Below are 23273 nucleotides of genomic sequence, written 5' to 3'. Positions count from 1 at the left end.
AATATTCTTTGTATTGGGTAATCAACGTGTAGACATTGGACATACCCTAACCATCTTAACGTATGCCCTCTTATTTTGACCACCTCTACACTTCCTGCGATAATTGTATTTCTAGTGTTTACTGATATCAAGTTGATTCTTTGCTTCCTTTTTGGCAACCATATAATTTTGAAGATCTGTCTCGGATCTACTTTCTTACCACTAATATTCTCTTTTCCTTTATTTTTGCTTGAACTTCGTTTGACCACCACAAGGTCACTTTATTGTCAAACCTCTTTGCAGCGGGTTTTCAAATATTTCAATAGCAATGCCTCTAAAAATAACAGTGGCCATATTTTTCCAAATTGTATTAGGACTTCTTTTTATGTCCGGCACATTTGTTCTACTAATTTGCCCTGAATACTTATACCCGAACACCCACCATTTGATTTTTTGTAGGTTTCGAAAATTGTGCTTCAGTTTCTCTTTTTACTTCGATGTTCAGCACAGGAGAAGTCCTAGATGATTGAAAAGAAAGTTTTACAATAATTCTCTTCAAAAAAGGAGACAGGAAAGATCTGAAGAACTATAGGCCAATCTCCCTGCTGTCCCAAATGTACAAACTGTTTATGAGAGTAATAACTAATTACTAATTATTACTAATAGGTTAACGTCGAAGCTTGATAGCTATCAACCGGTGCAGCAAGCGGGATTCCGAAAGGGTTACAGTACAGCGGATCATCTTCTCAGTCAGAACGTTAATAGAGACAGCCAATGAATATCACTTGAACTTTTAGATTGGATTCGTTGACTATGAAAAGGCATTAGACTCCATAGAACTTTGGGCAATAGAGAGAGCTATGAACAACTGCAAGATAGGTTTCGATATAGATGCTCCTACATAATATTTACAAGAAAGCTACAATGAAAATGCAAATAGATGACAAAACCAAGGCTATACCAATCGACAGAGGAGTTCGCCAGGGAGACGTTAGCTCACCAAAGCTATTCACATTGGGACTGGAAGACGTGTTCAAAGACATTATCTGGGCAGATAAATGAATAAATGTTAATGGAAGAAAGCTGAGTCATTTGAGATATGCTGACGACATTATAATATTCGCAACAAGTTTCGAAGAATTACAGACCATGATGACGCAACTATTTCAAGCTTCAGAAAAAGTAGGTCTTGATGAACTTGAAAAAAAAAAGAATGTGTGTGTACTTTGTACGCGCGTAAGAAGTTATACTTCTATTATATAATTTCAACGAAATAAATAATATACTTAACAGGTTAGTTGTATTTTATTTAAATATTAAACTAACTTTCTTACCTACCACTTTTAAAAAAATTTTATTAAAACAACCAAAAATTAAAAAAAAATATGAATCATCCGGGATTGGAACCTGGGACCTCTCGATCTCTGGTCCAATGCTCTACTAACCAAGCTATTGAGCCCCTTCTAAGTGACGTCTCGGATATAATTACACAACACGGTGACAAATAGATCAAGTGAAGTATAAAAATGTTATACCTAGATATTTTATTATCTTAGGTACTACCGAGGAAGACAAATCCATAGACACAAAAATTATAATAAATAATACATTTACTAAAAACATTAATATATTATTTTAATGACTTATTTGCGCTGATATATACATACCTATCTTGAAAGATTAGCAACGAACTACATACTGTCTGTGTGCTCATGCGCAAGGGAATTATAAAATTTCACTCTCGATCGTAAAGAAGTATAACTTTAAAAACAAAAATAATGACAAATACACTGAGCATTAGAAAAATAACTTTGAACGATGTAAATTTAGAAACAGTACGCGAACCTGGGACAGATAATGAAAGATAATCAAAGAAAATCAAACTGCCAGAAATTACCAGAAGATTAAGGTTAGCGTGGGCAGGATTTGGAAAACTGAGTTGGATTTTGAAAAACACTAAAATAGAACAATATTTGAAAATCAGAGTTTACGATCAGTGTATCCTCCCTATACTCACGTATGGTTCACCGACGTACACCACTTACCAATGCCAATACGGATAAAATAGTAAAGGCACAAAGAGCAATGGAAAGATCAATACTCGGGGTGAGGCTTAGAGACAAAAAACAAACAAATGGATTAGAAGCAAAACCAAAGAAAAAGACGAAGGAGAACATGCTGCTAAATTAAAATGGAGCTTCGCAAGACAGAATGCCCGACTGAAGGTTAAAAGATGGAACCACGAAATATTGCCTACATTTTTTCTCAATAACTTTTGTATATTCAGTCTTCTTCTTCTGGTTCCTATCATATTGGCAATCATAACCTTGCTCGCTGCGGCTCGAAACAGTTCCATTGAGGCTTTCTTAAACCATGTTCTCAAATATATTCAGTACCATAATAGAATTATCGACCAATGTCGTACCAGAAACTCACCCCCTCTTATTTTTACATGCATGTAAAATACATAAAATATGTCGAATTGTGTCGATTGCAATAAAATTTATAAATCTAATTAAATATTCAAATGGTTAATTAGAGGAAATTAATATTAAAATGTATTAATCATTATAGTCATTACAATTCTGTTACATAATTTAACGTTTTGGCATATGAGGTTTTCAATGAAAATAAAATCAAACACGTCAGTTCTCTTTGTACACAATATAAAATTAAATAATACCAAAAGGACCTCACGAACAAACTTTGTTTTAGCAGTATATTCGCAATAAATAAAAATAATGTTTCGTTCTACCTGTTTATACAGGGTGTCCAGGGAGTTTTTGGACACCCTGTATATAAGAAAAGGAAGTATCTCTTAGGCCATCCGAAGTTCACTTTAAAATGCCACCCAGACTTTGAAAAACAGCTAAAACTGTGCTTTTTCGCATGAAACAACATCTTAACACTTTTAGACACCTGCATACTATCACACCTCTTTTCTTTCTTTTGCCGTAGAACACCTAGCCACATTGCATATTTATAGAGATTTAGAGAGATTGCTCAGAGATCAGCTTACAGATCAGTTCTTCCCCTAATCTCTGAGATTGCTCCTTTATTAGCCACAGGAAAACCAATGCTTTCGCTACGAGTTGTGAACTGATTTTCATCTTAAAATCTGACTTAAACTTTGTATTTTAATATTTACGATAAAGTGTAACTTACGATATACCCCATTCCACGAATATACGTCTATTTTGGATTATCGCGACAATGAATATTTTACTGTGCAAAATATGAAGAACGAAAGTAAATTGCAAATTCTATTGTTGTTTATTGGAGTAATTATTAGAGCAAAATACTTTCGTACTTCTTATGTTGCACACTAAAATATTCGTTGTCGCGATAATCTAAAACAGACGTATATTCGTGGAATACACCATATCGAATTATTTATAATTCCATAATGTTTATTCTACTTCTTCATGTGACTAATGGCCGTCCCACGCAATGATAGTTTTTAGCGCGGAGATGCCGGTTTGGTTAAAAATAATTTGTAATCGAACATTAGTGAGATTAAATTAAACCTGTTTTAGAAAGACAATCTACTGTTTTAGGATTCATATGTTTAATAACTATAGTATATCAAATAAACTTAAACGCATACGAATCCTAAAATTGTAGATTGTCTTTCTAAAACAGTTTTAATTTAATCTCTCTAATGTTCGATTACAAATTCTTTTTAATAAAATCGACATCACCGCGCTAAATACTCTGATCAGGACTGCATTGGCTATATTCCCTATACTGTAAAGTCAAGGTGGGACGGACTAATAGTGCTTTTCAACGCTTCTAATTTGTTTCAAGCTTCAGTCATATGTCGTATATTAATTAATATTATACACGGATTATACGAGATATGACAGAAGCTCAAAATACGTGACAAGCTTTGAAATGTACTCTGTTCCGTTCCGAACGTTGGCAATTTACATGGCTATTCTGACTGTGTTTACGGCAGATTTGAATAGTTTTGCAGATGACAATCCGAATCATTGCCGCAAGTTTTCGAGCTACGACTGCCATTAGTATATCCTCCTCCCTGCACCCCGTCTGCTGTCTATTTTCCCTTGGATAATCAGCTGAAGTACTCTATATTTATTGTGTCCCATAAGGGGAACCAAATATTCCAACTTTAATGTAATGATACAAGTATAGTAAATATAATAATAAAAGTGATGTTTATTACTTTTTATTAATATTTGTTAAAAAACAAATAATTGTTAAACTTTTGTTTTTTATTATTTTATGTTTAACGATACATCATCATCATCATCATTTGGCTCTACAACTCTATGTGAGTCTTGGCCGCGTTTACTATTTTCCTCCATTATTGTTGGTCCTGAGCAGCTATTTCCCATTGCTGTACTACCATTTTGCGTAGATCGCTGGCTACTGCGTCCTTCCATCTCTTTCTTGGGCGTCCAACTGACCTTTTTCCATCGGGCCTTTCCCAGAATGTGGCGTTCAGAAGTCTTTCGTTACTTGATTTTAGCACATGACCCGCCCATCGTATTCTGTTTGTATTTTACGATACAGCAGGCTATTATTTTATTTTCTTTGTTTAAAAAACAGTGTTGGAAAATATTTCTCTATTTTCTATATTATCTGTAAAGTAAACTTATACACAAGCAGATAATATTTATTAGCTCTGGGTCTAGAAATGGATGAAATTAAGATGTGATCAAATAAAGGAGTTACGCTATATTATGGAACCGTGCAACAATCCTTCAATGACTATCATCTATAGTACCACAGCGTTCCTTTAATGACTATCATCAATAGTACCACAGCCTAATTTGAGTATCGACCTTCCTACTCTTATTCCTTCATTCGTTTTCTTCTTTGTAGCTTGATGCCATTTAGCAACATAGGTATCTTAATCTACTTCATCTTTCTATCTTAACCTTGGTCTACCTCTACATTTATTTGTCTCGGGTTTCGCCAATAGGATACATCGTGCAAGCTAGCTCACAACAATCCTTCAATAACAATTATTCAAATAAGATCCAGATAGTTAGATAGTTTATTACCACCACTGTGCTATAGCCCTTAAAACTCATCGAGCTTATTCGAGAATTCTTTTCTTTTCCTTGCTTGGATTTTCCACTTGGCAACGTCGATCTTTTCAGCACCTGTGTTATCCCGTCTATCCGGTCTACAGCACAGTAAAGAGGTCGTCTTGATCAATTTGGCTTGTGCAATTTCGATCCTTTCGATTTCTTCAGTGGAATCTGAAAATCCAAATGATGTTTGGACCTTATCACAACCTTAAAATAGCAAGCAATACCTAATAAAAACAAATGCCGAGGCCAAGCAGATGTATACAGGGTGATTGATTAGTGGAGTAAAGCTCAATAGATCCGCTATAGTAATAGATAGCAATAAAAGTTAATAACAAAAATTGTAGCCAACTTTGAGTTTCACATAAAATTAATTAGAATGTTACAGGGTGTTCGATAACATCGTGACAGACCAAACTTATGTTTTTTTTAAATTGAACACCCTATATTTTATCTTATATTCGAAATCTTCTTAACTTACTCATTACAAAAATATAAAGGTCTGTTATATTATACAGGGTATTTATAAAGTTATAGTCAATTTTCCATGAAAATCATAACAAGTTCAGCTCCCTGTATAAATAAAAATAAGCACAACGACAATAGTTTATTGATGCCATATTTTTTACTTATTATCAAAATTTTTAAAAAATATTGACATTGCTAATTTTCTTTATATCGAATACAGGGTGAGTCCAAATGCAAGTACATTATTTTCTCAGTATTTTTAAATGGAACACCCTATATTTTATATCACTATTAAAAAGTACCATTATCGTACTTTAATTGTTATACAACATTCCCTAAGTCTAAATTTATTAGTTTTCGAGATATTTTCATTTTTCAATGAACCAGTAGCGTGGCCACCCAAATCACCAAAATTTAATAAACGGGACTGATTTTTTTGGGGGTTACGTTAAGAATGAAGGTTCTAAAATGCCTCCAACAACAAGAGATGGGATGAAAAATAGAATACAAAGTGTATTTGGAAATGTTAATTTACAAATGCTTCGTAGTGTAAGTATCTCATTCACTCAACTCATTTTGAACACCTTATATAATTAAATATAATTATAACATATTTTACTAAAAGTAGCTTTTAATTTTTTCAAAAATGTTGTATTTTGTGTTCATGTTTTTTTTGTAAAATTTTTTACTGATAAATGATTTTTCGTTCTTTATTTGTTACATTTACATACAAAAGTAGTTTTTAATTGTTTTCACAAAATGTGCTATTTTGTGTTTGTGTTTTTTTTGTAAAATTTATAACTAATAAATTGTTTTTCTTTCTTTATTTATTACATTTACATACAACAGTAGTTTTTAATTGTTTCAAAAATGTTATATGTTGTGGTTGTGATTTTTTTTTGTAAAATTTATTACTAATAAATTATTTTTCTTTCTTTATTTGATATATTTTTACATTGTTTAGCGGATTGATAATCCGTAATCTTAAATTATCAGTTTTAAAAAATTCAGTCATGGCTTACGTCTGAAAAGATTTAGATTCCTAATTAATAATTTGCTCTGAAAAATGAAAATATCTCGAAAACTAATAAATTTAGACATGGGGAAAAAATTTACAAAAATTAAAGTGCGGTAATGGTACTTTTCGATAGTGACGTAAAATACAGGGTGTTCCATTTAAAATTACTGAGAAAATAATATACTTGCGTTTTGACTCACCCTGTATTCAATATAAAGAAAATTAGCAATATCAACCATTCTTAAAAATTTTCACAATCAAGAAAAAAATATGGCACCAATAAACCATTGCTGTTGTGCTTATTTTTATTTATACAGGGATTTTAACTGTCACGATTTTCATAGAAAATTGGCTATAACTTTGTAAATGTGTACATAACAATATAACATAACAGACTTTTATATTTTTGTAATGGGAAAGTTAAGAATATTTCGAATATAAGGTAAAATATAGGGTATTCCATTAAAAAAAAAATAAGTTTGGTCTGCCACGATGTTATCGAACACCCTGTAACATTCTAATTAATTTTAAAATGTGAAGCTCAAAGTTGGCTACAATTTTTGTTATTACCTTTTATTGCTATCTATTACTATAGCGGATCTATTAAGCTTTACCCCACTAATCAATCACCTTGTAGAGTGAGTAACTTAGTCCAAGAGATTATATCATAACGTCTAAGATGGCCATGTCCATAGGCTACCTAATAATCGCCTTGCCAAGCTAATCTGGAAAGAAGCCCCACAGGAAGTAGGTCCTTAAGGTGCCAATGAATGCGATGGAGAGATAATATATGGTCTGATTTATGAACAATTGGGCTACCCACTGACCCAACTATCACGGACGACCATTCGAGATGTTCGAGATGGAAGCGAGCTGTGCAGTCAGCCAAGACTCATCCCGGGCTGCAGTTCTATGAGAAGAAGATTTCTTCACTGTTGTTCCATTGAAAGCTAAGAATAGTTCCGAGGTAGCTGAATCTGTCGGCTCTCTCGATTTCTTAACTCTCTGCCATTAGCGCCCCTGGATCTCAATTTACATGGATGATAACTATGAATTTGGTTTTCCTAATATTGAGGTTTAGTCTGTAATTTATTCTTACACTTCTCGCGTAGTCCAGTACAGTCTGTAGATTATTTAGGCTGTTTAGACCGCGTATGTGAAAATATTTGATATATTTTTATAACAACTCTACTTTCGTGTTTACCAATATCTTTCCTAATATCACGTTTTGGCATTGGTAAAAATAGAAATTAACGTGAATATTTCAAAATCTCTTTATAGAATACGCCAAAGCTTTCTCTGTAAAGTTGCAGATTATAGTACCAAAGGTAAACAGTTTCAGAATCACAATATGTTGAAGAAGCATTGGTTTGCCTACAAAGCATTTTCTCAGTTCTCGCTCGTTAATAAAACTATAAGGTAAGTTTACTAATAGTCTGAAGTTATCAATTCGAAAACATTGGACATTTTCTAACTTTTAATATTTTTAAAAACCTTTTTATATTTTTCTAAAATTTTCTCTTATTTGGTCTTTCTTCTTTTACGAAAAGTAAACTTCTTAAAGCTTTACATACACTGTTTTGAAAGCTAAAGCATGCTTTTTGCTGTTTTTAAAATTTTTATGGTTTTTTTTGTATCCAGCACTTCTTTTATACATGAAATAAATGAATTGTTGGACTATATGTACACACTAGTTTGATTGTCAAATGGTATGTATTATATTATTTAATATTTTTAAAAATAACTGATGGTTCAATTAAAAGTTTTCGAATTTAAACGCTAGTATTTTTAAGTTAGTACCAAGGGTAATCGCGAAGAAAAGTTTTGAATGTTGTGGAAGATTCAGTAAAATTTTATACTTCATTTAGTCCAGAAAGCCACTGCGCATCCGCTAAGAAAAATATTCTAATTCGGATTTTTTGCACAATCTTACTCAAAAAGGACTCCTTTTAACAAATTTGCATGTTGCCAGGACCAAAAGGTGGTCAAAAATTTTTTAAACGTTTTTTTTTTGTTTTTTTCCTAAAATAATTTTTTTGCATGGAAAAAAGTTTTTTTTAGATTTTTTGGATCATTCCAAACAGAAGAGCTCTTTAGTGACTTTTCTCTAAAAATGACAGTTTTTGACATATAAGCGATTAAAAATTGAAAAATTGCGAAATCGGCCATTTTTAACCCTCAAAAACTAGGTGAAAAACTGAAAATTTGAATGTTGCCAAGATAGGTAGATATTCTTTAAACATCGATTGATGAAACTCCGAAGAGTTTTTTGCAATACAATATTCAAAACTCCTTTGTTTTTTAATTGCTAATCAAGCGTGCGCGACACTATTTTCCACCGACAGTATGGTGCAAATGAAAGGAATAAATTCGTTATTTCGTAAACCGGCGACTTTAAGGAAAAATCCCGAAACCGGTCGATTTTTATTTTTAAGTTATGATATTGTGGCATATATGGTATACTAGTGACGTCATCCATCTGGACGTGATGACGTAATCGATGATTATTTTAAATGAGAATAGCGGTCGTGTGCTAGCTCATTTGAAGGGTTATTCAATTCTCTATTTAGAAATATAAACACTTACATAATTATTTATACAGGGTGTCCAAAAAATTTTTATTAAATTAAATTATTTGACAAAAAACGAAGTAGAAGGACACACTGTATAAATAATTATGTAAATGTTTACATTATTGAATAGAGAATTGAAGAACCTTTCAAATGAGCCACCACACGATTCCTATTCTCATTTAAAAAAATCATCGATTACGTCATCACGCCCAGACGGATGACGTCACTAGTATACCATATATGCCACAATATCATAACCTAAAAATAAAAATCGACCTGTTTCGGGATTTTTCATTAAAGTCGCCGGTTTACGAAATAACGAATTTATTCCTTTCATTTGCACCATACTGTCGGTAGAAAATAGTGTCGCGCACGCTTGATTAGCAATTAAAAAACAAAGGAGTTTTGAATATTGTAGTGCAAAAAACTCTTTGAGATTTCATCAATCGATGTTTAAAGAATATCTACCTACCTTGGCAACATTCAAATTTTCAGTTTTTCACCTAGTTTTTGAGGGTTAAAAATGGCCGATATCGCAATTTTTCAATTTTTAATCGCTTATATGTCAAAAACTGTCATTTTTAGAGAAAAGTCACTAAAGACCTTTTCTGTTTGGAATGATCCAAAAAACCTAAAAAAACTTTTTTCCATGCAAAAAAACAATTTTAGGAAAAAAACAAAAAAAAAGTTTAAAAAATTTTTGACCACCTTTAGGTCCTGGCAACATACAAATTTGTTAAAAGGAGTCCTTTTTAAGTAAGATTGTGCAAAAAATCCGAATTAGAATATTTTTCCTAGCGGATGCGCAGTGGCTTTCTGGACTAATTTGATTTTTATATTGAATCAAATTATGAATCAAATATACTAAGCCGATCCTGCTTCTGCGAGGTGGAATGTTATCGAAATTAAACAAATTTTAAACTATTGATAGATGATGCTAGGGATCGTATTTGTGAACTTTATTTGTAGGAAAGACGTATTTTTATAACACAGTATAAGCAACAAAAATGTAGATATAAGCTATGAGTGACTGGAAAAGTAAATTTTCATCGACGTCATAAAACATTTTTACACACTTTAAAGGCCCGTTTTCACGCTACGTCTAACTGTACGTTTTGTGTGATAGGACAAATCCTATACAATAAAATGTGGCGTGTAAACAGCAAACCGTACGTTTTGTCGAATCGAAAAATGTATAGGATTTGTCCTATCACACAAAACGTACAATAAGACGTAGCGTAAACACAGCAAAGCGTACGTCTTGTCGAATCGAAATGAAATCCAAGGTCAGATCGAAGATATAAGTATACACTGGACAAAACGTACGTTTTGTCGTACGTTTTGTATGACCCACAAAACGTACAAGAAAACGTATTGTGAAAACGGGCCTATACACATATCTTCGATCTGACCTTGCATTCCATTTCGATTCGACTAGACGTACGTTTTGCTGTTCACACGCCACATTTTATTGTATAGGATTTGTCCTATCACACAAAACGTATAATAAGACGTAGCGTGAAAACGGGCCTTATTGTACGTTTGGATGATGGGACAAATCCTATACAATAAAATGTGGCGTGTAAACAGCAAAACGTACGTCTTGTCGAATCGAAATAAAATCCAGTATACACTGGACAAAACGTACGTTTTGTCGTACGTTGTGTATGACCCATAAAACGTACAATAAGACGTAGCGTAAAAACGGGCCTTTAAACTTTAGCATTTTCAATGTGTTGCAATTACGGCATATTTTTTATCCTCCGCACCGATAACGATGCGGATTGCAATAGACCTAGACTTCGGTGTCTTCGGAGAATAAAGAGTTCCTCCATTATATTTCTGACAACCCTCCAATCCAATTAGCCATGCCAAAGTGAGATTCTAGTTTTAGCATGAGCAGTGTCTTTTGTTACTAGATAGAAGAGGTAACGCTATTTACCTTGGAGTTTCAAAGCTTTTTTGGGAACTGGCAGTTGGCTGACAGTTCTGCAATTCGACCAAACTTTATTCGAAAGATGGATGCTAATTTTTGTGCGTCTTTCATACTCTTTGATATGGTATGGACCAGTAAGTAGTCATATGTAACTGTGAATAGATCGTGCTTTTCTTCTGTAGTAACACATGTTTTGCTTTACTGGTACCTCGATATGCGCCCATGAATTCCTCAAACGTAAGGTCAGTCACTCCTTGAACATTTTTTACTTCCAGTTTTTTAACTACATCGTTGCCTCCTTCGAATGGCGCCAGCCCGTTATTTGTACTGTTATCGATTCTCTCCTCGAAATCTTACTTATTCAGTAGATAACATCGTCAATCTTCTCCTTAATAAGTTACGGACCATACCAGAACTGCTGCAACTTGGGAGAACAACACTTCGCTTCTTTGCTTTGTCACTGGTCTTAGAAAATCAATTTTTAGCATGAATATCGTGCAGTTTCTTCATTCTGTCGCTTGCGATCTAAAGATGAGGACGAACCAACTTGTGTATATCGTCCATTCTTGTTCGTAATTCGTTCACCAGCTACATATTTCCCAGATTCTCCAGATTTGGCAGGATAACAGCGAATCTGTAGGTCATTACAAACAACGGAAAGTACTGGTCTCAGTCTCGCTGGTGATTGGACACTATTTTTGCCAAAAACTTGCTAACTGTTTTATTCATTCGCCCTAAATTTCTAAAATCCGATTTCTTCATACCTATTCTATCGCAAATTATCTGGAATAGATCACTCTCGGAAGAAGTATCTTCCGTGGCACTATGTACCTCCAAAGCCACCCTAAATCTTAATCATCATCACGTAGCGCTACAACCCTGGGTGGGTCCTGGCTGACTGAATAACTTTTTTCCAATTTGTTCGGTCTTCCATCAACCTAGGGACAAATGGAATGTTAATTTTACGGAGATCTGCTTTAATATTATCTCTCCATCGCATTCTGGGATGTCCGAGTGGTCTTTTACCTGTAGGAATCTCGTCAAATACCAGTCTTACAAGGCTGAACCTAGATCGGCTTTTGATCAACACATTTGTAATAGTAGCGACCTTCTGATCTAGAATTACGTAGAACTTGACTTAAAGTAATCCATCACGACCAACATCTACTTGCAACTATTTTCACTTTCTTCCTCAAGTGCCATCTCCGCGACGGAGGTCGACAATCATCATAGCTATTCCGACTTTGGAGACGGCTGCTCTGAAAAGTTCATTTGATGTACATCCGTACCATTCTCTCAGGTTGCGTAGCCACGGTATTCCGCGTCTCCCAATGCTTCTTTTTCCTTGAATCTTTCCCTGCATAATGAGTTGGAGCAAGTTGTATCTCTTTCCGCATGTAATATGTCCGAAATATTCCAATTTTCTGGTTTTGATTGTATTTAAGACTTCTATTTCTTTATTCGTCTTTCTCAGAACCTCTTTGTTTGTTACGTGTTCTGTCCATGATATTTTTAGAATTCTTCTGATCTCCCTACACCCACAACTCAAATTATTCTAGTTTTTTCATTGATGCAGCATTCAATTTCCAAGCTTCCATTCCGTAAAATAGAGTCGAGAAAACGTAGCACCTAGCCAACCTTACTCTTAGCTCTAACTTCAGATCTCGTATGCAGAGCATTTTTCTCATTTTGTTAAAATTCGCTCTAGCCTTTTCTTTCTGGATATGAACTGGCAATGTACCAAGCTATTTTTTAAAACGGACTTTAAACATTGTATTGTCTAGTAGGAGCCATTTCTTCTCAGTAAGATCCGTTACTAGTGGCACTGGCAGTATAATTATTAGATCTGTCCTTTACATCGTCGAAACTATTCATCAAATAAAATCGTTCTCGAATTCTCTGAAGGGTTTTCTTTGCAACGATATGCCCTCCTGATGGAGTGTCTTGTAACTGACGGACTAATTCGATTATTCTGCTCTTTATTACCGAATTGCCAACTGTGTTCTCTTTTCGGAACCATCATTATTTTCGAGTACTCGTTTAAGCAAGCCGTTTCCCATGATAAAGAAGGCCCACTGGGCTCGATATGTTTTAACTACTGAACATAGGTTTGATGTTTCATACCAAGAATGTTTTCTTTGTTCTATTTTCAAACTGTCTGTAAAACTGAACCTTTCTCTTGCTACTTCCTTGAATCCTGTTTTGTTGCAGTATCAAAAAAGTAAATCTACAATTGCTCATGTTAGTGTTAATAATTCTAATACATATTTAGTTTTATAAGGCTTTCTATTTTGTACAAAAGCTGGAAGACATGTTGGAATTGTGGTGAAATGGAACACATACAAAGTTCATGCAACCACCCTGGGTACAACGTAAATCAAGAAACCAACCAGCAGTTTAAGAATCTAAAGGGTGAGATAGATATGATTGAACGACTCGAAGAATACGCGAATTACCTATCTAGAAGGCCGCGCCCAGCACATACACTTTATAGTATACATTTTATATACACTTTTATCACATATAGAATACATTTTATAGTAGAAAATATATGTTTCCCTTAAACTCATATACGTATCTTATCTGAACATTATGTTGAAATATGTTGACAAATTAAAATAAATAAACGGTTAATAAAATATTTCGTATTATGAAAACTGTAAAGTTCATATATTCGTATTTGCCTTTAAAGTGACGATTCTATTCTAGAAAATAAAATATCTGAATGCTTTGACAAGACGCAAAAATATCTCCTTTTTATATTCCGCTTCAAAACATATTTTATCTCGCCTGAATAAAGCAACTACAAGACATTTCTCAGCGATCTACCTCTAGGTGTATTGTAAAAAATGCTTAATATGCTTCAGTTATGAGGACTTTGCTTTTACTGCTTATAGCTCCCTATCGGACAAAGGAGATTCTGCTTTTTGGTGTTTTATTTTGCGGACGAGACACTATACTATACTTCTTTTGTTTTATTGTTGTTGTTTTATAATTATATGGCAGACAACATAAAAATATCTCGCATATTATTTTGGTTTGTGAATACAGTTTCCATTAAAGATCTCGCTTGAGATACTTTTGAAATAAATCTTAATGATAAGACAGTAAAAAACTAATCGGCTAACCTTAACTCATTTTTTGATTATTTTAATTAATTTTAGGTTATGTTAGATGTCATTTTACGTGACATGCGACATATGTCTTTTATTTAGGTTATGTTAAATGTCATATGTTACATGACAAGTGACACATGACATTTTGTTCCCTTTAAACTTGTTGGTCGCGTTTACATGGCAATGGCTAATTTTTTATGTCATTTTAAGACGTCAATGGTTCAGCAGGTTCGTTGATTACTACTTTTCGAAATTTAAATGGAAACGGTATGCTAAACAAATATTTTAAACAGTAACCAAACACATATATTACACGAATTACAAACTGATTTTGGAAATCGAAATATATTATTTTTTGTTGCAGCTTGAAGAGTTCTGATTTAATTTAAAAAATATGAGTTTAATATAAAGCTAAGGGAAATTATATTTTGAATTGAATTGATTTATAATAAACGATTTGGAACAGATTTTTCAAGAAAATTCGTTTTTTGGATATTGATCTGTTTTATCTTTTATTGTTTGTCGTTTTAGATTATTATGATATATGCTAGTACGGTATTTAAATATTTCTGTTAAATTATATTATGTTTCAGTAACAGTATTAGTTACAGTTAATTGTAATGACAATTACAATTTTACCTAAAAAGATATAACGTCCATTTCGAGAATCGCTTTCAAAAAAATATTAAGAAAATTGTGTTGAAAGAGTGTATAACCGCCAAGAAGTTACTGGGGTTATGATTGAGATTGATATACCTACTTGCCATGTTGTTGCATGCAACAGCTATGCTTTGACTAAAAAGATCTGAGGGTGTGTTTTATGCCCTATGGTACATCAAATTCTGCTTATTCTATTGTCCCTGCATCATTTCTTGTACTTTATGCGGTTATGTGTATGGAAGTATTCGTAGTGTGTTCGTGTATTATGTGTTGCATATGTATTGTGTAAGATTGAAGACGTGTGTTTCAAATTTTCTCATCCGCTATTATTGGTATGTTCGTGTTACTCACTTCTTCTTTAAGTATTGGCAACCACTTCGTACCATTTTTCTTCGTGCAGTAGGATGAGTGCTACTTTTTTAATTTTTCTCTTTATCATGTCTATCTTGTTCATGATTATTGATGCAACTTTCCATTGTATCTACTCTATGTTCATGTTCATCGTCCCTGGCAAGTTTTCATATTGGTGATATGTCAAAATCCCTGTTTTGGTAAATATGTTTTATGCTGATTTATCCTGCCACTCAGTGGCCTTTCAGTTTCTCCCACATAGAAATTTTTGAATTCATAGTATATTTTGTAGATGCAGTTCTTTGATCTCTCTTTTGTGTTGTTGGGTTTAGTTTTAGATAGGATGGATGTGAGTATGTTTTTTGTTTTAAATATTGTTGTGATTAGCACATCCAAAAAAGGAAGTGAATTGTTTTTTTTTTTTTTCTTTTTCCATGATAAAATTGATTTATTCTCCGTTATTGTCATCTTTATACTTCTTTATGTCAAGTATATGTATGATGATAAGTATTATATAAGTATTATTGCTTGGTCTGGGAATCATAATAGTTTTACTGAATATATAATAAATTAGACGTATTTTCCCGAATTTCCCCAGATACAAATCCATTTTGTTATTCTGTTGCTATACAAAATAATTAAATTATAATAATATGTAGTCTTTTATTTTATATCATAATTTATATCAGTGATTTAGATATAAACTTATATTATTATTTTAAAGAAAAATGTAACAAATCGACCTCTATATAAAATTTGTAAGGCCTGAAAACGAATTTTTCTGTACTAATCGCGAAAGCATACAACATATTTTTATTAGGATGTTCAAATATAATTTTCACTAGTGCTTTCTCTTTAGATCTTAATTTCGGCAAAGGATATAATAGTGACTGATCCATTTTTTTCTATTTTATCGATTTTTTAATACACACTTACCTCTTTAACATTCAATTTCCCATTAACGTTCCATTGCCAACTTAAGATCAATAGAAGAGTTACTCCAGTCAAAAATGGTTCATTTAACTTGATATTGTTTTTCCAGTTTTTGAACATGGCCAGCGTGTTTATGAGGATATTCAACTTAATTTGTATGATGCTGCTAATCGGACATTGGTCGGGATGTTTACAATTTTTAGTCCCCATGCTGCAAGGATTCCCCCCGAATTCGTGGGTGGCCATCAATGAATTACAGGTAATTTTTTTTGATATTTGCATAAAAATTGTAAGTGGATATATCATCATGTTTTTATAAGTCAACTAGTATTGTGTAAGTAAGTAACTACTGTAAGTACACAACAGGCCTTGTTGGACTAGGGAAAAAGTTACACTAAAATTATTGACAATATTCTTTCATCTCTTCTTCTGTATTCTGCTTCTCTTTTCCAGTCAAAGTTATTTACTACACTCTCAACCTTTTCTATCCACCTTGCCCTCGATCTTCCTCTCTTTATACTTTCCATGGGCATTCCACGTAAGAATAACTTTGGTATTCTTCCCACTGACACTCTTTGTTTAAATATCCCAGCCATCTCATTCTACAAATTATGAGTAGAAGAATTTAGTAAAATACTAAAAGATTGCATAAAGATAGTTCTGGGGGATCGTATTGCGAAAATAGGAAGAAATCTATGTATCAGTATCAGTTTCAGAAACTAGTGAAAATGGGCAAAGGTTTATAGGGTTCGCATTAGAAAACAGCTAAGTAATAAAAAGCATTCATTTGTAGAGAAAAAAGATCTGCAAAGGAATCTGGTCGTCCCCTGACGGTGAAACTATACGAATCAAATAGATCATGTCCGTATTGATCGAACAAAAACATCAAAAGATAGTTACAAAAGCAAGAGTACGAAAGGAGCGGAATGTGACTCTGACAATATCTTGGTAAGAACAGATTTTGCAGTAAGAGGGAAAAAAGAAAAACGAGCCAGGCATTAAGTAAAAGCACTTTGATATATGACAACAGCAAAAAATGAATAAAGACATAAGAAGAGAATATGAACAGCATACATAATTGGAGTTACAAGAAGATGAGTTAAAGGCAAAAGTAGAAACAAATTGGGTAATGATGAAATATAGTAGATTAAGTAGTTGGAAGGATGACAGTCAATGTTATCCAATCATAGTGAAGCCAATGAACAGAACTACGAAACAACTAATAGAGTTACAGAGGAGAAAAAATGCAGAGCATTAAAAAGATAATGCAATGAATGAAAAATCCAAGATTTTTCAAGATAATCTAAGACAAAAAAAGATTTTCATGGTAAAAGTACGTATATGAGATCAAAATTGGTGACTGGTGACACTTATATTAAAAATCTGTACCAGTCCAATATAGCAACAGTACGACTAGATCAGAAGTTTTCAAACCAATTCAAGACTGGGAGAGGTGTTAGATGCGTGTTGTCAACTGACTTATTTAACATTTATGGTGAACATGTCATGAGGATGGCTTTAGAAGGATGGGCCGGTACAGTAACAGTATCTGGTAGGAAAATGTCCAATTTAAGATTTGCTTATGACACTACACTTATAGCAGCAAATGAGCAAGAAATGTTTGATCTCCTGCATACGAAAGCAATAAAGTTGGTCTGAAAATCAATAAAACTAAGACAAAAATAATGGTGATCGACAGATTCCACACATTCAACTGACTAACATATTACAGCAATACCAGATAGTAAACACCTTTATCTATCTCGGGTCTAGTATAACTAACGATGGTAACTGTGAAGCAGAAGTTCGGAGACGTATTGGTATGGCAAAAAATGCGTTGAGTCGCCTAACTAAAGTTTGAAAAGACATGTATATCTCTCAAAATATCAAGATGAGACTACTGAATGCCCTTGTATTCTCAATATTTCTATACGGGGCAGAGACTTGGAATCTTCGCGCACGCGAGCGCCAAAAAATTTGATGCCTTTGAGATGTGGTGCTGGAGAAGAATGTTGCGCATACCCTGGACAGCTCATAATACAAACTTTTCCATTCTAAACTACAAACTCTAGATTAAAAAAAGGCTATCCACAATATGTCTGCAACGAATTCTGCAATTCTTCAGTCACGTGGTTTACAGAGGTGAGGATAGTTTGGAGAGATTGTTTCTGGAAACGTTCCGGGTAGAAGATCAAGAGGACGATCACCAACTAGACGGTTCGACCAAATCAAGAATTCATGTGCTAGTTTTACTGGTTTTTGTCAAATTATTACTGGTTACTGGTTATTTTTTTTATTTTGAGTGTATTTCAATTTTTAAGTTTATCTAGAAGTACAGTAGATATCACTTTTACTAAAATATTTCTGTTTACTTTTATAGGAAGTGTCCTGGTTAGAGCAATACTCCTGGGCCCTCTTCAAAGCGATGTCCCACATGCTCTGCATCGGTTACGGTAGGTTCCCACCCCAGTCGCTCACCGACATGTGGCTCACGATGCTCTCGATGATCTCCGGAGCGACGTGCTACGCTCTATTCTTAGGCCACGCGACCAACTTGATCCAGAGCTTGGACTCGTCGAGAAGACAATACAGAGAAAAGGTAACAGAGGGCTCTAAAATGGCTGCGGTTTCCTGTTTTGGTCAAACGTCAATCTTAAAACCTAAAAATGTGTTTATGGTTATGACAAAGCTAATAGCATGATATTTTGAATAATGGAGTTAATTCTTTAATCAAAGAATGAAATTTTGGTTTGTTTTAATGGAGTGGGGGACTTTGATTTATTGGCTCGGACCGACTGGTTTTTGCTAGGTTTGGAAAAGTTTTGCAACGTACTGATATAATTTATGATACATTTTTATTAAAAAAAAATTAAATTATATTGCAGTGAAAATATCTTTAACTACAAAAAAACTGCGATTATATTTTATCAAATAGTGTATAGAACTTAGTACCGTTCACTTTTACAAACCGAAATGTATTGTAACAACTTTCTGATGATTTTCTGTTGGAGTGAATGAAAAGGGAGTGGTAAACTCCAACAGAAGTAGTAAAAAGAAGAAGATCTACTTAATGTAGCCAAAGGACAAAAATGTGTGGCTTCTCCGTTGAAGAAGCTGGAGTAACTAAAATACAACTTTGTAGTAGTATTTGTATGGAAGGATGCCAAGACAAAGAATATCGAATTGATACAGGACTAGAGATGAGAAATCATTAATAGATAGATATAACTTGAATGGCTAGCTAAATATGTATGAGAAGGGCCACTTGACACTCAAGGAAGGATTCGGCCAATTTGCACGGCTATTTTTGGCCAGACAATAGATTAAAGGAAGTGACAATGATGGCTCGAAAAGAAGATATGAAGATAATGTTCAGAAAATAGATAGAGTAAATATAATAATATACTGAAAATAGAATGAATTTTTGGGCGCCAGAAGAAGGATAACTAGGTTAACGCTCTTCCAGGTATTCTACGCTGCTATAGAGTATGTTAAATTTGTAGTACAAGTATGTGAAAAGTTATTAAAGATTATTAAATTATAAAATATACTACTAAAAATAAAGGATTAATAAGAAAAAAAAAATCACAATAAATGTATATTTATTGAATGTAACTACTAGATCTTTTTAACAATCTCTGAGTTAGGACAAGTAACTAGTGTGTAACTCTAACATGACAGGAAAAAGTGATACTAGTGAAAGTCAATTACAAAATCATCATACAACTATGATCTAAGAATACTCTTTATAAGGTTAGAAAAACTGACTACGGGTACCTCTAATACAGGAAGTACAACTTACAACTAGGTTAGTAGAACCCTCACCAAATAATAATTGTACGTTTATAATACGTACACCTTAATTAAATACTACCTGATACTATATATAACATATAAATACCTCACTGTGAGTGGGACAGGCACAAGCCTTATTGAATAAATAAACCTACGAGTGGATACACAGATCCTTTTCCTAACTCGTGGTTTATAATAGTAATAATAACAAGTGAAACCAAAAACTAATCTGAGGGATTAGAATCCAGAAGTTCATATGAATTTAATAAATTAAAGTTAAAGTTAAATAAAGTTAATAAGTTAAAGTTAAGTAAAGTTAATAAGTTCAAGTTAAATAAAGTTAATAATTACAATTTTGACTAATATGTGAAGTTAATTTTTAAAAATTTAATTAAACATATACTAAAATAATGGAATGAGTTTAAATAATTATACAAAAGTGGAACACAGCCTAAAAATAATCAAGATAAGAGTACCGACTACTATTATCAGGGAAAATATCTGAGCTCAGAAATTTATACCTTTATAGATTGCAGAGTGTTGGGGAACGCTATCAATTAAATATTATGTTGTAAAGAAAAAAAAACCTATAAAAAATATAAAGCAGGAAAAATGTGTGTGCAATTGAACTATAAAAAAAAATGTACTAAATATCACAAAACCAGTCTGTCTTTAATAAGAGCACAGTAAATGTTCCCAAACAAACCACTCTTTCCTAATCTTGAAGTTGATGTAATGAGCACCCAAGGGTGCTAACTCTCGCTAGCAGCTGTCCTGCTGGAGGTACAGGAGAGGAAGACTGGTAGAAAGCAGCTGAAGGTACTCAAAACTGTTGGAAAGCAGCTGGAGGTACTCAAAAAAAGAAAATGTGGAAATAATCCAGGCTGGTCGCCTATTGATTGTTTCTCTCTGTGTGGTCTGGCCTTGGTGTTGTTGTAGGGTGGCTTTAAGATTTCATGGTAGGTGCTAAAAAAAACACAGTGTGGTGTTACTACCAATCTACCAATGTCAAAAAAAAGAAGCAAGAGATACGAGGAGGTGTTTTTATTCCTATGGGAATAAGAAGAAATAGGTCATTAAGTCCAAAACTTGAATGACTAGACAGCTTGACCTTTTATCAGGTTGCTATCAGATGACCTTGGTCAAATAACACAAGTAATTTCCAATTGAAATACAAAATATAATTACTGTGAAAGAATATTTTATTATAATATATACACCGGTATATAGATATATTATACAAGGATGAAATATAGTAAGACTAAGCGATGGATACTTATTTGATCATCGTTCAAAAGATAGGAGTTCTGTAGACTTGAAAGGAATATAAAAAATGGAGTTTAAATTAGCTCTATTTTCCAACTGGAAGCACAAATTAACAACGAATATTGAATTATCTCTAGATGAGTTTGATCCATGAAAATAAAACATAAAAACCATGAAAATAGACTATGTGAAACTTAGTTAGCAAATGTCAAGGACTTCCAAAATGGCTGAATAAAATACTTAATAAAATGTGTATTTACCGGGGTAGAACTCATTGGATATAGTATGCTCTAAAATTCTTCAAATCCACTGCTGCTGGATAACTTCACTATACTTTTATTGTAATATTTAATCAATTTGGAACTGAGAATTAGAGGTGAATAATTGAGTCTAATGACCCCGCACACTACGATTCAGACCGAACACTCGAGAAACAATGGCAATCCAAGGCTCACGTTCACAGCTGAATCCTTCGTACCCCTCTACTAAGCATTGGCTGTCAAAGTGGGGAAACCAATGTTGCCACGTTTTAAATGTGACGTCATCAAGCATTTAAAAATTCTGAGATGGGTTTAAGTTCTATTTGAATAAACATTGAAAGAAAATAATTCTGAAAATAATTAAATAATATTTTGGATAGTTAAATAATATCTTCCCATCAATAATCGATTCTATAAGGGGCGGAACGTCACATTCCCTTTCAACCACCAGAAAAAAAATTTTATTTAAAAAAAATTTTTTTTTTTTTTTTTTTTTTCAAAATATTAAACTAGAGTAGTAGTGCTTAGTGTATCATTCCCCGTTGATTCGCAAGATTACAAATAATCACCACTAATAATCAAGGGAAAGTAGGATGGTCACTGCAGCAAATAACGGAAATTGCAAAATATGACCCGAAGTCCTAGTAAAAGTGCTAAAGATGAGACATAATTTATAATGACAAATAAGTGTCGAATTGGCAGTAAATCCAAAGTTGAACTATCCATGGACATCAGATTTATAAGGAGTATATCCAAGGACGAACAACCAGGCAAAGGTGAGAGCCAATTCATACCATAACGCACGTACATATACTAAAGTCACCAATGAAATCAATAACTATAATAAGTGAAGAATCAAACACTCAATCCTAAATTGGACTAGCAATGGACACCAGATTCGTAATAGCATATCCAGAGAAGAACAACTAGGAATATTTATAGAATAATTTTCACCAATACCAACTAATATAAATAGTGAACATACCAAAGGAATGCAAACACATTAACCAAAATAAATGTGGAATCAGACACTCAATCCAAAGTCAGACTATCAATGGACAACAGATTCACAAAAGCATATCCAATGAAGAACGACCAGGAAGATTTATGGACCAATTCACATCCATACTAAATCATATAAATAAATTAGGTCTACGTACACCCACATCCGGTAATACGAACCTATACAACCAAATAAACAAAATAAGTGAAGAATCGGACACTTAATCCAAAATCGGACTAGCAATGGACACCAGATTTATAGGAGCATATCCAAAGAAGAACGATCAGGAAGATTTATGGACCAATTCTCACTAATACTAAATAACTAACTAAATTAGCTCTAGATCTACCCTCATCCGGTAATATGAGCCTATCGAAACTAAATAGTAAAAATAAAGGATGAACTTATAAGTTCTATGACTCCATGGTAAATACAAAATATGACGGGAACGAGCTCCCAATCTTTCATAAGACTGTATATTCATGTGAACATACATAGGATTATCCAGGAGATATTCCTGAATCTAAGCAACAATTAATGCCTAAGGAAAGAAGAGGGAATCTACTAAAAAGAAAATCAATAATTTGTCCCAGTGGGTTAATCACTAACATTACGACTCTACGTCTATGGAAAGTCAAGCATCAATATACTATGAACTAAGAGACATAAAATAAGCAAACTAGACTTCCCTATTATCGTGTGAAAATGTGCCTGGAATATTTGGAACAATTGCACAAGAATGGTTAGGAAGTGTTGTACACCATTTCCCAACCAGAAATATTATCATGGATAAACATCTGCCTACTCTGACAAGAAAGACATGGATTACGAAATCGGATAGCAGTGATCAGTTGC

At 33.3% G+C, this 23273-nt stretch overlaps 1 protein-coding gene across 2 annotated transcripts in view; it reads left to right on the top strand.

Moving 5' to 3' along the window:
- The window catches only part of LOC114325370 (potassium/sodium hyperpolarization-activated cyclic nucleotide-gated channel 2), a 571529-nt gene that overhangs the window by 411534 nt on the left and 136722 nt on the right, over positions 1-23273 (top strand). For both annotated transcript variants that reach the window (XM_050653526.1, XM_050653525.1), the window contains 2 exons: positions 16204-16353; positions 18475-18693. In XM_050653526.1, the coding sequence (XP_050509483.1) occupies positions 16204-16353; positions 18475-18693 (369 nt within the window). The remainder of the gene's footprint in view (positions 1-16203; positions 16354-18474; positions 18694-23273) is intronic.

This window comes from Diabrotica virgifera, chromosome 6 (assembly GCF_917563875.1).
Source record: "Diabrotica virgifera virgifera chromosome 6, PGI_DIABVI_V3a".
In the NCBI taxonomy this organism is placed as follows: Eukaryota; Metazoa; Arthropoda; class Insecta; order Coleoptera; family Chrysomelidae; genus Diabrotica; species Diabrotica virgifera.
This window is presented reverse-complemented; position numbering and strand designations above follow the sequence as displayed.